Here is a 13,302-nt window from a genome sequence, read left to right as displayed (position 1 = left end):
TGGATTGTGGGAGGAAACCAGAGCACCTGGAGAAAACTCAGACAGAGAATGTACAAACTCCGCACAAACAGTTGCCCAAGGGTAGGATCGAATCCAGGTACGTGATTCTGTGAGTGCGCAATGCTAACCACTGAGCCACTGTGTGGCCCATATAGGTAAAGGATTTAAAATGAGCCAATTTAACCAGGCTTTCTCAAGTTAACAAACAAGACTGATTTTATTAACTACTAAACACACAAAGAAATAATGACACAACTCACATACAGGCAGATGAGGAAGAATGGGCCCAAGGGCCTTTCTGTACTGTATGATGCTATGATGTGAGCCCACAATAAGATAAATATTAAAAAGTGAGATAAGTATCTGTTTGTGACTTGCCTCTGAAGTATGTAGACTGTTAGATGCTACCAGTAACACTGATGGTGGTAGCTGAACAGCTGAGTTCAAGATTCTTTACTTTGCTCATTGACTGAAATTATTTTGTCCTAGTTTTTTCTCAACTTAGGCTGGTAAGTGAGAGACTTCTTTTTCCTTTCTTGACCTACAGTGAGAGGGAGTTTAATGGCTATTCTCAATGCTGCGGCCTTCACAGCACAGAGTTCATGCATTAGGACATCAGACCATGAACAAATGAGGTTTGAAACCTGCCTTTAACACCACGGTTTGTCTAATCCTGGAAAGGTGAAACATAGAGATAGTGAGAACTGCCGATGCTGTTGTCAGAGATAACGCAGTGTAGAGCTGGAGGAACACAGCAGGCCAGGCAGAATCAGAGGAGCAGGAAAGCTGACGTTTCGGGTCGGGACCCTTCTTCAGAAATGTAGTAAACATGAATGCACTTTCAGGATATGGCCTGCTGAGAGAGCTTGGGTAGTCAGCCTCTCATAATCTATTCCTTTTGAGGTTATAGTTTGCCTGACTCTTTCAAGATGTGACATTCTAGAATTTCTCTCCAGATAGCCACTGGGTTCACACGCATGGTTACCTTTTCACTGTATCTCCTTTATTTGTTGTCTTTTTTTTAATAAAAGGTTCAGTCAGTCTACAAGTGATCTGAGGTAATGGTCTGTGATTTCAACATAGTTTGGCAGCTGGTAGAATTGGACCTAAGCTAAAACATCTGTAATGTAAAGCAAGTTTCAGTAATGGTGATCATGAAGCCATCATCGTTGGTCATTAATAAAAATGTCCTCTAGAGGGGGAAGGTATTTTCTTGGTCATGCCTACATGTGACCCTGAATTGTGGCTCTTAACTGGTCTCAGCAGACTACTCCAGGGCAGTTAGAAATGGGCCACGAACATTGTCTCTGCCAGAGGTGCCTACAAGCTACAAAAGACTAAGTATGAAAGCAAGTGATAGTGGAGCACTGAGCATAAGGACGTGTTGATGAATGGGTTGGGCAGAGAGAGCACACAACACATCGATCCTCTTTGTTGCTACTTTTCCCTCCCCATCACAGCGCAGGTGAAAATGCAATTTAGACTACAGCCCCCCTCAAAAGGTTCCACCATTATCAACAATTGATGATAGGACTGTGAGCAGCTGCGACCACATTAATCATTTGACGGTCAGAGACAAAAACATTGCCGACTGGCATCCAGAACTGGCAGTGAAGCTGCAATGAGCTCAGAGTTGCCACATGACACACCAGGTTATAAATGCACACCGGATTTCTCATCAGTATTCTTCTCCAAATTAAAATCTTCATGCATTTCTGGCCAACTCTTTGTTCGCTGTCCATTCTTGTGTTCTGTTTTCCAGGAAACGATGGTTTTAGTCTTTATTGCATTGCAACGCAAGAGGAAAGAAATCTTGGAGAATCATGAATGTGACCCCTGTGTGTAGGAGAGGAGACAGAAAGCAGGAAACGATGGCAGAACAGGCAACAGAAGGTTATTTTGCTGTCTCCTCATCTGCCTTCATGGCCCAGTGGAGCCTGGATTATTCCTCAATGTGACAACAAGGCTCTCCAGTCCATGAAGCAGTCAGATTCCCTCCGGTCTGTTTGCACTGAAAGGGGTTAAACACTCGGAGGTGGAGGATAGACGGGGTAACGCCATTGACTGTGGAGGGTGAGGGAGGTAATGAATGAGGAAACAAAGTCAACTTGGTCTTCTGGGTTCAGTGAGGGTCGCATTAGGATAATCAGGGAGGCAATGGCCTCGTGGTATTGTTGCTGGACTATTAATCCAGAGAACCCAGGTAATGTTCTAGAGACCGGAGTTCAAACTCTGCCACAGCAGGTGATGGAATTTGAATTTAGCAAAAATCTGGATGAGGAGTCATGTGATGACCATGAGTCCCTTGTCAATGGTGAGGAAAAACGCATCTGGTTCTTCTAATGTCCTTTAGGGAAGGAAACTGCCATGCTTACCTGATTTAGTCTACGTGTGACTCCAGACCCACAGCAATGTGGTTGAATCTTGACTGCCATCTGGACAATTAGGGATGGGCAATAAATGCTGCCCCACCTAATGAATTTAAAAAATGCCCATTGCTGCTCACTCTCTCCCTGCAGCGTAGGAGTTTAATCCACTTTTAAGAGGCACTGCAGAGCAGTCGGTGTCCACTGAAGGACTTTCCTGTACCAAATAGATGTCAAGGCCTTCCAGGCAGTGTTGGAGAGATTCACTGAGAGTAAACCTTCCAGGACCGACAGGCTTCATTCATGTGGAAAGAAGAGAAAGTGGGAGCTTCCTCATTAGAACAGAGAAGCACAGGAATGAATCTGATAAAGGGGCTACAAGTTATGAAGATCTCTCATTGTAGGGGTGATGCCACAGTTTCTGACATCGATGATGCTTGAAAGAAGTACATGATTGTGTCTATCCATGTTATTAGTTTATTTGTATCCAGAAGAAACAATGTCATGATACTAGCTCCGAAGGTCGATGTAATTCACTTGGGGTGAATCTTCACCATGCCCCCCACTACCCAGCAACCCCTGGTACCAAACACGTCCTGGGAGCTGAAGGATCTCAAGGTGATCACATTGGCTGGACGTCGTGAAAATATCGAACAAATTGAACACCCAGGATGGTGGCTGGGCCCCAAAAGGAGAAAATGTAATCTCAATCTGCAGGATGATTGATCTATGTTTACCACATGGAGTTACAAACAAAGGATGCGCACAGCTCAGTGACTCGTATGTGATGCAGAGTTCATCCACAACCATTGCGGATCCTGATTGGTGCGGGCCACTTCAACTATCACCCATAATTCACGACCCAATTTAACACAGTTAGTCGCCATCAGCTTTTAGACAATGTCACACCAACTGTTGCTACAGTTTAGCTTTGGCCTAGACTGGAGGCACAGGAAATCCAGACAATGTGTGCTCCATAAACACAGACAGACAGACAGACAGACAGACAGACACACACACACACACACACACACACACACACACACACACACACACACACACACATAGTGTCAGCGACCAGGCAGTCTGATTTTATCGGTATGGGTTAACATGCACACACACACACCCACACACGCACACGCACACACGCGCACACACAAACACACACACACGCACACGCACACGCACACACACACAGACCCACACGCACACACGCACACGCACACACACACACAGACCCACACGCACACCCACACGCACACACGCACACACACACACGCACACGCACACGCACACGCACACGCACACGCACACACACACACACACACAGACCCACATGCACACACACACACACACACACAGACCCACACGCACGCACACACACACACACACACACGCACACACACACACACACACACACACACAGACCCACACGCACACACGCACACGCACACGCACACACACACACACACACACAGACCCACACGCGCGCGCACACACACACACACACACACACACACACACACACACACACACACACACACACACACAGTGTCAGTGACCAGGCAGTCTGATTTTATCGGTATGGGTTAACATGCACACACACACACACGCACACACGCACACACACACACACACACACACACACACACACACACACACACACACACACACGCACCCCCTCTCCCATACCCGCACCTCCTCTCACACACACGCACACCCTCTCACACACACACACCCTCTCACACTCACACAGACACCCCTTCTCTCTCAATCTCACACACACTCTCTCTTCTCACTAACACACACACACACGCATGCACTCTCAAACATGCACACACACTCTCTCACTAACACACACACACATATGCATTCTCACACACATACACACACACTCTCTCTCATGCATGTACATTTTCACACACACTCATATATGCACCTGCACACTCTCACTAACACACACATACACACATAATCAATGGGCTGATCAATGTGTTCACATCTGTTGAGGCCTACAGCTGATTTCAGCCTCACACTCTGCCAGGACCTGCTGCAGGTTGTCAGTCAGGGGATGTTCTCTTCCATGAGTCACCGTCAGAATGTCGAACGCCTGGCAATGCAGAGGGAACAAACAAGTCAGTGTGACACTCCAATCCCAGCTCACTCACCCCCACACCCAGCCCTCCATCTTGTAGTCCACAATGTCTCCCTTTGTACAAAGTGATTGGTAGATGAGCCGTAAAATTTTGCTATGTAATAGCAGCAAATGCCTCAACAGCCATGCCTGCTATCTGCTTGGAATCAGGCTGTGACGGCTGAGCTCCACAGGACCATGTAATGTTATGCAAATTTATACCTCAACCAGCACACCCACAAGAATAACAAATAACCTGGTTGCTGCATTGCTAAACACCTTATAATTTTTCCTCTCTCTGTATGATGAAAGAGATGAGGATTGAACAATCTTTTAGGACATGGCATGAACAAATAACAGAACAGTTGAAAATAAATCCTGATTTGTTGTTCTGTTAATGGCCTTCCATTTAACAGAGTCCCATTTAAATCAATTAACAGAAGAACTCAGTCTTAGACAGGAGGGTAGCAGAACAGGGGCAGAGCTTCACTTACCTTAAAGATTCAGGTCACACAAACACAGACTGAGATTCTCTAATGAAGGCTACTTGGCTTTCACACCATGATCAAGGTCCAATTCAATGGGGCTCGGGAATTTTGAATGTGCGTTTAGGGACCAATCTCCACAATTTCTCTCAATTAAAATCAGGAATATATAGCTTCATTGTACTGGATGGAATTCCAGAAGCTGCTCCAGTTTGGGGTCCTGCTGTGTAATTCTGCCCACCTGTTCTGACAAAGCCATGTGGCAGTGGAAGGTGTGTTAAAATGGGAGGAGTTTAATGGATGTGGAGGGGGTTTATAATGCAAATAGATCTTATCATGGAGGTAGTATTATAATGGAAAGAGATATAACTGTACAAAACGCTAGTGCGGCCTCATTTCGAATATTGCATGCAGTTCTGGTCGCCCCAATACAGGAAAGATGTGGAAGCATTGGAAAAGGTGCAGAGGAGATTTACCAGGATGTTGCCTGGTCTGGAGCGCAGGCCCTATGAAGAAAGGCTGGGGGACTTGGGTCTGTTCTCACTGGACAGAAGGAGACTAAGAGGGGATTTAATAGAGACATACAAGATGATCAGAGGATTAGATAGGGTGGACAGTGAGAGTCTTTTTCCAAGGATGATGACTTCAGTTTGTACAAGGAGGTGATTGAAGAAGGTTTCTAATTGGAGAGGGTTGTGTAAATGAAGAGGGTTTGTAGTAGGAGGGGTGTTCCAATGGGACGGGGTTATGATGTGAAGGTTTATGGAAGACGGTTTATAATGGAAGATGATTTATGAAGGGGTTTTAGGGGAAATAAGAAGAAATTCTTCTCACAGAGGATTGCTGAGATCTACAATGCACTACCTAAAGGGCAGGGTCATCAGATTATACAAGGCTTTTCAACAGGCAGTTTGACACATGTTCAAATAGGAGTAATTTGTAGAAAAAGTTCAGGCTGTAAGTCTAATCAGGAAAGTTCTTCAGATAGGCATCACAGGCTCAATGGTCTGTGCAATCTTCTGTGGTTTAAGTTTGTAACGTGAAAAGTAGAGAGTATGTATTCTGGATGAGGGACCTCACCACAAGTAAAGCCGGGGGATATGCTCAAGGACATCAGAGCTCTCTGACCTGCTTTAGTGTGTTTACTGCTTGCTTCAGCTTGCCCTGATGATGTTGCAGCTTGCCCACTCTCATGAGTTGCACTCCTCTGACAGGATGAGAGCCAACGTAGTATAACCTGGAAGCAGATCAAGGGTTCAACCAGGGTGTGACATTGGACCACGAACAGCAAATAGCTACCACACGCGGCCTGGTTCAAGACAAACAAAAGCAGCAGACACAGGGAGAAGTGTAGTTGACCCCACAAGTGCATATCGACCTGATGTTATAGCCCCCTTTTGCACAGTTACTCCGTCAGGCTGCAGTTGAGCCATCAGGCCTTTGAAGGGGTGGATGCTCCTCAGACGTTTGCAACATTTAAAGCAGATAATGCCAGGATTAATCATGGAGCTGAATTTCATGGGCCACCCTCAGGTGGGAAAACAGCCGAGTGGACCCGCAAATGAGAGTGGGGTTCCCTGCCCAGCACTAGCCCATCTACTCCACCATAGTTTGACAGGATGGAGAGGGTGGACTGTCAATCTGTGGCCCATTGAGACCTCCTAAACCCAGGTTACAGGCAGGCACTGGATACAGTCTGAATGAGTAAACCTTATTAGGGCCAGGGTACAGCCAGACTGGGTCAACCATATTGGGGCCAGGGTACAGTCAGACTGGGTCAACCATATTGGGGCCAGGGTACAGTCGGATTGATAAACCATATTGGGGCCAGGGTACAGTCAGAGTAGGTAACCCATATTGGGGCCAGGCACAGCCAGACTGGGTAAACCATATTGGGGCCAGGTACAGTCAGAGTGGTTAAACCATATTGGGGCCAGGTAAGTCAGACTGGGTTAACCGTATTTGGGCCAGGTACGGTCAGACTGGGTAAACCATATGGGGCCAGGTACCGTCATACTGGTTAAACCATATTGGGGTCAGGTACAGTTAGAGTGGGTAACCCATACTGGGGCCAGGCACAGTCAGACTGGGTCAACCATATTGGGGCCAGGGTACAGTCAGATTGGTAAACCATATTGGAGCCAGGGTACAGTCAGAGTAGGTAACCCATATTTGGGCCAGGTACAGTCAGACTGGTTAAACCATATTGGGGCCAGGTACAGTTAGAGTGGGTAAACCATATCGGGGCCAGGGACAGTCAGAGTGGGTGAACCATATTGGGTATAGGTACAGTCAGAGTGGGTAAACCTGCTGGGTCATATGTACAGGCAGATTGGGTAAACTTTGCATTGCCAGTGTGTAGATGAACCAGATAAACCTTCGGACACCTGGGTAGAGTAAGATTGGGTAAGTGTGATAGGCTTGGGTACAGTTAGACTGGGTGGATCTGGAGAACCTGAGGTACAGTCAGAGTGAGTAAACCTGGCAAACTCTGGATACAAGATAATAAAATGTGAGGGTGGATGAACACAGCAGGCCCAGCAGCATCTCAGGAGCACAAAAGCTGACCTTTCGGGCCTAGACCCTTCATCAGAGAGGGGGATGGGGTGAGGGTTCTGGAATAAATAGGGAGAGAGGGGGAGGCGGACCGAAGATGGAGAGTAAAGAAGATAGGTGGAGAGAGTGTAGGTGGGGAGGTAGGGAGGGGATAGGTCAGTCCAGGGAAGACGGACAGGTCAAGGAGGTGGGATGAGATTAGTAGGTAGGAGATGGAGGTGGGTACAGTCAGGCTGAGTAAACCTGATGAACATGGGGTACAGTCAGACTGCGTGTACCTTACTCTAGCCAGGGAACAGACAGATGAGGCAAACCTGAATAGTGTCACACTACAGCAGGGAGTTGGGTGAACAGTGCAGTTAAGAAAGGGGGGGGTCCATTGGTGTGGAGATCAGAATGCTGAAGGCCAGAATGGCACACGGACAGTGAATGGTGCTAACTTTGGCTATTTAGCTGTTGGCGATGCAGAGGTTACAGTGTGATTTGATGGAGTTGCTTCAAATAACAAGGAAGGTTTGACCCAGCAGAATGGGAATAACTCCTCCTTGTACCCCCAGAAAAGGGGACAATGTAGCAAAAATATTTAGACACACACCATTCTGACAATATAAAACATATCAATTTAGGAGGTCATGGAAGCAAAATGGGGAGATTTGAAAGGTTAGGGTACAATTAATAGGGAAGTACTTTCAGTAAGAAACTTGGTAAAACAGTGGGGAATTGCGATTATAAGTAATGAGTTGCTTATGTTCACAAAACAGGGTCAGGTTCAATAGAATAACTTGCCTTCGCCCATTCCAACAGCTCTTAAACAACATAAGAAGCAGTGTCAGATATGACACCCCTCACACATCTCTCTTCATTTTTTGTTGGAGTTACACTGGGGGACAAAGTCTAACCTCCCTCCCTCTCTTGGAAGAATACAAGGATAGATCTTCAAGTACTTTGTTGATCTGGCAAGAATGCGGAATCCAGCTTTCTGACCCAATTGTCATGTCTTTCCAGCTCAAAAGGCATTGCGTGTAGCCTGAGAACCATAAGAAATAGAAACAAGAGGAGGCCATTCAGTCCCTTGAGCCTGCTCTGGTCATTCAATGCACTCTTGGCTGATGGTCTGCCCTCAAAAAGCTTTACCCAAATCCCAACCTGCAACAATGGCTTGATGTGAAACAGTTAACATGTAAATACTCCAGTCCAACACTATAACTATAACATTGCAGTCCCTGATTGACTGCTCTGCAATATTTTCAACCAATTGCATTAAGTAGAAATGTGTACAATAAAACAATATCTTACATTAATGATCGTAAATTTTGGAATTAAGTTCCAATTCAGGCTTTTGCCTGTTGTTTCGATAGGATATCTTGGTAAATTAAAGCTTTTAAATTGTAACACGACTGAAAGGCTTAACAATTCAGCTAAAAACAAGTCAACTGTTTAGAAAAGATATATTTTTATGTCCCTTCTGAAAATTTCTCTTTCCTCCCGTCCTGAGTGTGTAGTCTGTTACGGAATCAGTGACCTCTTGGATATTTAATCTGGTCTCATCCTGTGTATGTATTACAGATGTCAGTGTAATTGAGTCTGTAACCTGTGTCTCTCCATGGCTGTTTCAGATGGGAGCAGTGCAGCAGGTGAGACTGTTCTGATTACAAAGGAGCTGAAGTATTCCAAAGTTTAAAAGGAAAGTCGTTTAATTGAAGTGGGGGAAAATCACTTATGTGAGATTTGGGCAGTGTCAAAAATCAAAAGGCCTACAGACGGACAGTTAAAACAGAACTCAAGCCAAACTAAATAAAACCCAAACTAAAAAAAATTGAAACTCTTGGCTTTACCCCTGAGTGCTTCTTGGGTTAAAATAGTGAAGGTGGGGAGGGGGCTACCTTTTAACAGTTTATTCAATAACAAAGTGAGTCCAGCACCTTTTAATGCCAAAAAAAATCCCTTGGGAAGCAATGGCCTAGTGGTATTATTGTTGGACTGTTAATCAGAGACCAAGATAATGTTCTGGGGACCTGGGTTCAAATCCCACCACAGTGGAATTTGAATTCCTTAAATATCTGGATTTAAGAATCTAATGGTGGCCGTGAATCCATTGTTGATTATCGGGGAAAAACCCACCAGGTTCACTAATACCCTTTAGGGAAGGAAACTGCCATCCTTACCTGGTCTGACCTACATATGACACCAGACCCACAGCAATGTGGTTGACTCTTAACTGCAGTCAGGGCAATAAATGCCACCTAGCCAGGGACACCCTCATCCTTTGAATGAATAATAGGGGAGAAAAAAGCAAAACATTCCAACCTACCTCACAGAAGCATCAAAACCTGACATTTATTGACAGCAGGGGATATGCAGTAAGATAGCATGATACAGCACGAAAACAGACCCTTCAGTCCAACTTATCTATGGCCAAAAGTTTGATCAGAGAGGTAGGAATTAGAGGGGGAATGCAAGGCAGAGAGATGGAGAAGTGTAGGGAGGTTCAACATCTGCAACAGAGCTTCCTCTGACAGAGCAGCACAGCCACAAATCTGTACCAGTGCATCAGGCCAGGGGTCCTGAGCTCAGGAGAGTTTCTTGTGAATATCCCTGGCTCACCTTCTGATAAATCGACTTCTGGAGAAGCAAACAATAGCTCACTGGAGTTAGGGCACCTGAGCATATCACTTATTTTTTGGAGATATCACTGTCAATGATTAGCACAGTTCCTGACACAAGTTTAGCTGGCATTTATTAAATAACTTATTTCGGGTGAGTTGATTCTTGTGTTGAACATGAGGGACGTGAGAGTATTCTTACACTCAGTGTCTTGGATGGGAACGCCTGCGGGTTACAAAGTCCTACAGCCTTAAACCGTCTCACCAACATAATGCTGTTGTGAACTCACAGCAGCTTGTTCTACTGCACTGCAGGCACCCTTCCATCCCCTGGCTTTGGTCAGTCTTGTGGATCCACAACCATTGTGTTTAAAGTGACCCCTATCAGGTGGCACTTGGACAACAGGCAACCAGTGAGGAGTAAGGGTGTGTGTAAAGCGTTGTTGTGTGTGTGTGTGTGTGTGTGTGTGTGTGTGTGTGTGTGTGTGTGTGTGTACTGTGACATAATCTCATGGTGAGTAGCTCCCGACCACAGGATGTTCAGAACTGCCTCGGGGTGATCATACGTACTGTATTTCTGAATCGGATGCCAGCTCCCTAAAACAGAAAAGACAAGAAACTGCAGGATTCCAGCGACATTCAAAGTATTTCTGGGGACCTGGACTCCAACAGTGAATGTAAGAGTTGCCATGGAAACAGGATGCCATCTTCAGCGAGAGCAGGCTCTGTGAAATTTTCCTTTAAGCCAGCTGACATCCAAAGCAAGTGCTGCAACCTGGTCACAGGTATGCAGGGGGATTTATAATTAATTAACATTACTGAGGCCTCTGAGGTTAATCTGCAGGTTAGGAGTGTGCACTGCATCCTGCAATGGTGGACTCACCCTCAGTTGCCTTGTCCAGCACCCTGGGTTTTGTTGCCTTGTGCTTTACAATTATTTAGTGAGGGAGATTAGAACTCTTCTGTGTGTGTGTGTGTGTGTGTGTGTGTGTGTGTGTGTGTGTGTGTGTGTGTGTGTGTGTGTGTGTGTGCATGTGTGTGTGTGTGTGTGAGAGTGAGAGTGTGGGTGCATTTGCATGTGTGCAGGTGAGAGTGTGCGTGTGAGTGCATGTGTGTATATATGCATGTGTGTGGGTGTGTGTGTGTGCATGAGAGACAGTGTGTGTGTGAGTGTACATGTGTGTGTATACGCATATGTGTGTTTGTGTGTTTGCGTGCGTCTGAGTGTGTGTGAGGGTATGTGTATGTGTGTATGTGTGTGTGTGTGAGAGAGTGAGTGTGTGTTTGCATGTATGTTGGTGAGAGAGTGTGTGTTTGTGTGTGTGTGTGTGTTTGTGTGTGAGTGTGTGTGTGAGTGAGTATGTATGTGTTTGCATGTGTGTGGGTGAGAGAGAGAGAGAGTGTGTGCATGTGTGTGTGTATGTGAGAGAGTGTGTGTGTGTGTGAGTGTGTATGCGTGTGTATGTGTGTGTGTGTGTGTGTGTATGTGAGAGAGTGTGGGTATGTGTGCGTGTGTATGTGAGAGAATGTGTGTGTGTGTGTGTATGTGTGTGTATTTGTGTGTGTGTGTGTGTGTGTGTGTGTGAGAGAGTGTGTGCATGTGTGTGTGTGTATGTGAGAGAGTGTGTGTGTGTGAGTGTGTATGTGTGCGTATGTGTGTGTGTGTGTGTGTGTGTGAGTGAGTATGTATGTGTTTGCATGTGTGTGGGTGAGAGAGAGAGAGTGTGTGCATGTGTGTGTGTGTATGTGAGAGAGTGTGTGTGTGTGAGTGTGTATGTGTGTATATGTGTGTGTGTGTGTGAGAGAGTGTGGGTATGTGTGTGTGTGTATGTGAGAGAGTGTGTGTGTATGTGTGTGTGTGTGTGTGTGTATGTGTTTGTGCACGTGGGTGTGTGTGTGTGTTTGTGCGCGTGTGTGTGTTTGTGTGTGTGTATGTATTTGTGCATGTGGGTGTGTGTGTGTGTGTTTGTGTGTGTGTTAGAGTGAGCGTGTGTGTGCGTTTGCATGTGTGTGGGTGAGAGTGTGTGTGAGTGTGCATGTGTGTATATATGCATGTGTGTGTGTGTTTGTGTGCATCTGAGTGTGTGTGAGGGTATGTGTATGTGTGTGTGTTTGTTCATGTGCGTGTGTGTGTGTGTGTTTGTACTTGTGTGTGTGTTTTCACGTGTGTTGGTGAGACTGTGTGTGTGTGTGTGTGTGTGTGTGTGTGCATCTGTGTGTGTCTGACTGTGTGTTATGTGCGTGTGTGTGTGGGTGGGTGTGTGTGGGTGTGTGAGTGAGTGTGTGTGTGTTTGCATGTGTGTGGGTGAGAGACAGAGAGTTTGTGTTTGTGTGTGTGTGTGAGTGCGTGAGTGAGTGTGTGTGTGTGTGTGAAAGAGTGTGTGCATGTGAGTGTGTGTGTGTGTGAGAGAGAGTGTGTGTATGTGCGTGTGTGTGAGAGTGTGTGCGTGTATGTGTGTGTGAGAGAGTGTGTGTATGTGTGTGTGTGAGTGAGTGAGTGGGTGTGTGTGTGTGTGAGAGAGTTGTGTGTATGTGTGTGTTTGAGAGAGTGTGTGTATGTGTGAGAGTGTGTGCGTGTGTGTGTGTGAGAGAGAGTGTGTGTATGTGTGTGTGTGTGTGAGTGTGTGTGAGAAAGAGTGTGTGCATGAGAGTGAGTGTGTGTGTGTGTGTGTGTGTGTGTGTGTGTGTGTGTATGGGGTGGGTGGATTGGGCCTTAATGCAATAGTGTTTGATGAGCTGACCTGATACTTGTAGCCCCAGGACTAGCACCGGAGGAGATCTCAATAGTCACAAAGGCAGGTGGTAAATGGGCAGGGGGCTTTAATATTGAGCTGTAACAAGGTGGGTGGTGAACTTGTATCAGATTGAGCCTCACCCAGTTCAAAATGGCAGCTCACTGTCAGCCGATGCTCAAATTCCCATCCCTGCCCCCTGTGTGTTTCAATCCAAAAGATAACAAGATGAAAATAAAATTTACTCTACTACAGGGGAACAGGAGTAGGCCATTCTGTCCATCAGGTCATCCACACCATTCAATATAATCATAACTGATCAACATACCTTTTACCAACCTCATCCTCCCTTGGTGCTATTGGTAATCAGAGATCTATCAAACTCTCCCTTAAATATAGTCAAAGACTGAGCTACCACTGCATTCC

At 45.9% G+C, this 13,302-nt stretch overlaps 1 protein-coding gene across 4 annotated transcripts in view; it reads right to left on the bottom strand.

The window, feature by feature from the left end:
* Positions 1–218: 218 nt before the first annotated feature.
* smyd3 (SET and MYND domain containing 3) overlaps positions 219–13,302 on the bottom strand; it is a 730,951-nt gene continuing 717,867 nt past the window's right edge. For all 4 annotated transcript variants that reach the window (XM_048536552.2, XM_059648728.1, XM_048536554.2 and 1 more), the window contains 2 exons: positions 6,114–6,222; positions 219–4,476 (listed from right to left, as the gene is read on the bottom strand). In XM_048536552.2, the coding sequence (XP_048392509.1) occupies positions 4,363–4,476; positions 6,114–6,222 (223 nt within the window). In that variant the 3' untranslated portion in view covers positions 219–4,362. The remainder of the gene's footprint in view (positions 4,477–6,113; positions 6,223–13,302) is intronic.

This window comes from Stegostoma tigrinum, chromosome 9 (genome assembly GCF_030684315.1).
Source record: "Stegostoma tigrinum isolate sSteTig4 chromosome 9, sSteTig4.hap1, whole genome shotgun sequence".
NCBI lineage: Eukaryota > Metazoa > Chordata > Chondrichthyes > Orectolobiformes > Stegostomatidae > Stegostoma > Stegostoma tigrinum.
Note: the sequence above shows the minus strand (reverse complement) of the source record. Positions and strands in the feature narration are given on the sequence as shown.